The sequence below is a fragment of the Papilio polytes genome, unplaced genomic scaffold (genome assembly GCF_000836215.1).
Source record: "Papilio polytes unplaced genomic scaffold, Ppol_1.0 DF823980.1, whole genome shotgun sequence".
Taxonomy (NCBI): Eukaryota; Metazoa; Arthropoda; class Insecta; order Lepidoptera; family Papilionidae; genus Papilio; species Papilio polytes.
In genome coordinates, this window is record NW_013525224.1 from 59,832 (window position 1) to 61,740 (window position 1,909).

Consider the following 1,909-nt stretch of genomic DNA (forward strand, 5'->3'; position numbering starts at 1 on the left):
GCGGCCGCACATGGCCGCTGCCGTCACTGCTGTAACCCGCACGTAACAATGCATACCGATCGATTAAGAAACGTAATCGAGTGAAAATTGTACCACTTGCGACAGGGCCGGACTCCATATATCTACAATTGAAATTAAATTCAGTTTAATTAATTATAATTGTGCTAAAATGGTGCAATAATTAAGCAATTGTTTTGTTACCGAAGTAACTTTTTTTTTTACATTTTGATGACGCACATTTTTCATCATGTTAAGTCAGTTCTCCGTTTATTTGAAATACTAGGTCGCAGCAATTTACTACACTTACTTGAATTAGGTCGAAAAGCGTATTACAAAACTCAAAGGTCCGAAAGACTTTTTTCATTTATAACTTAGAAAAAAATTATATTCACTCTACTTTACAGTAACTACTTCTATATAATTTACGTATAACCTATTTTTTTATTTGTACATAATCATTGTATCAAATTATAAGTACCGTGGTGTCGTCATGGCAATACAGGCACGTGACTAGGCTAATAGCAGGTGATTGAGTCCGGCCCTGCGGCGTGACATCGGCATGCGCGGGGCGCGCGGTTACCAAATATACCAGCACTTTCGTCCGCTCTCACTATCGTTGCTGTGTCCCGGCCCCCTTGCGCCGCGTCGCGTCGCGCCGCCGCCTCCCCGCTCGCCTTATATTCTCATCTTAAATGTAGGAACTGGTACAGAGCAATATTGAATTGTCTTGTACTACAAGAAGGCGATACAACGTATGCCACGACAACGTGGGCCTTTTATCATGCGATCTGATAAATATTGTTTTTAAGGTTACATTTACAAGGTCAATTGTATAATGCATAGTATTCATTGTTTTCTATGATATTATGGCCCAGCCCGTGTGCGTGCGGGCCGCATATTGACAGTGCAATCACGTGCGGGCAGCGGCGCGGCGGCGCTGAGCAAGCAGGCGGCAGTTTGGCGACCGAGGAAATGTGTTCGGCGATGTCGCAAGCCCTGCAGTGCCGCCGGGAATTACAACCTAACTTTCTGATTAGCTAATTTTTAAAAAAAGACTCTTTGGTGTTTAGACTTTATAGCTTCATCGGGCGATTGAAAGTAGCCTTATTGAATTAGACTAAACTAGGAACATACTATTTTTCGCGATATCGACACTTATGACAATTAAAAAGGGCATGAATGATAAAAAGATGACTGCAAATCCCAGCTGATGGGCGGCGCGGCGCAGCGCGAAGACCGTGATATTATCGTGCGCGTGTCGGCTGACCATAACGCAGTGTAACAGTGAAAGTATTGCTGATTCATATCCTGTCAACTCACTAGCAAACAGTATCAATAACATATTAAAATATATTTCTTTGCTATATTATCTATACAAGGATTATGATTGTCTGGTGATCACTTGTAACAAAGGTCATTGTTAGCTTGTAAGGAATCGATGACAGATTTTGGAGATGAATCCAAATAGTCGCTGGACGCCGCAGCTTGGCGCGCCGCCAGGTGCTGCTTGTGAGGATGCGTTGCGATATCCGCACGCGGCCTAAATACAGCTTGCTGTGTTGCTCCAGATATCTCTAAGTCGAACTCGTCCTTCATCAGTAAAGACAATCGGCCTATAGAGAGCGTTGCGACTATAATTGTGAGACAAGATTGACAGATTAGGACATAACACATTTTTACTCTGTAAATATAAAATATGTTTACCAGTTATTTGATCTATGAAAGTGTTTCTATGTTAATGTTGTGTAAACTTATTTAAGTTGTGTTTTCAAACTGAAGTTGTATAATTGTTTGTATTAGTTAACAAGACAATTTATCTTTTCTGTTCATTGACTTCAGTCGGAGTTTTAACTTTTACTTTATTTAAGTCAGTTGTTGCACAGAGATGTTGTGGAAGGAATTGTTGAGA

The 1,909-nt window shown here is 41.1% G+C and overlaps 1 protein-coding gene across 1 annotated transcript in view; it reads right to left on the reverse strand.

The window, feature by feature from the left end:
- The window catches only part of LOC106101427 (probable serine/threonine-protein kinase DDB_G0280133), a 4,108-nt gene extending 2,512 nt beyond the window's left edge, over positions 1-1,596 (reverse strand). The window contains exon 1 of the mRNA XM_013280664.1: positions 1,444-1,596. Coding sequence (XP_013136118.1) covers positions 1,444-1,596 — 153 coding nt within the window. The remainder of the gene's footprint in view (positions 1-1,443) is intronic.
- Positions 1,597-1,909: the final 313 nt, after the last annotated feature.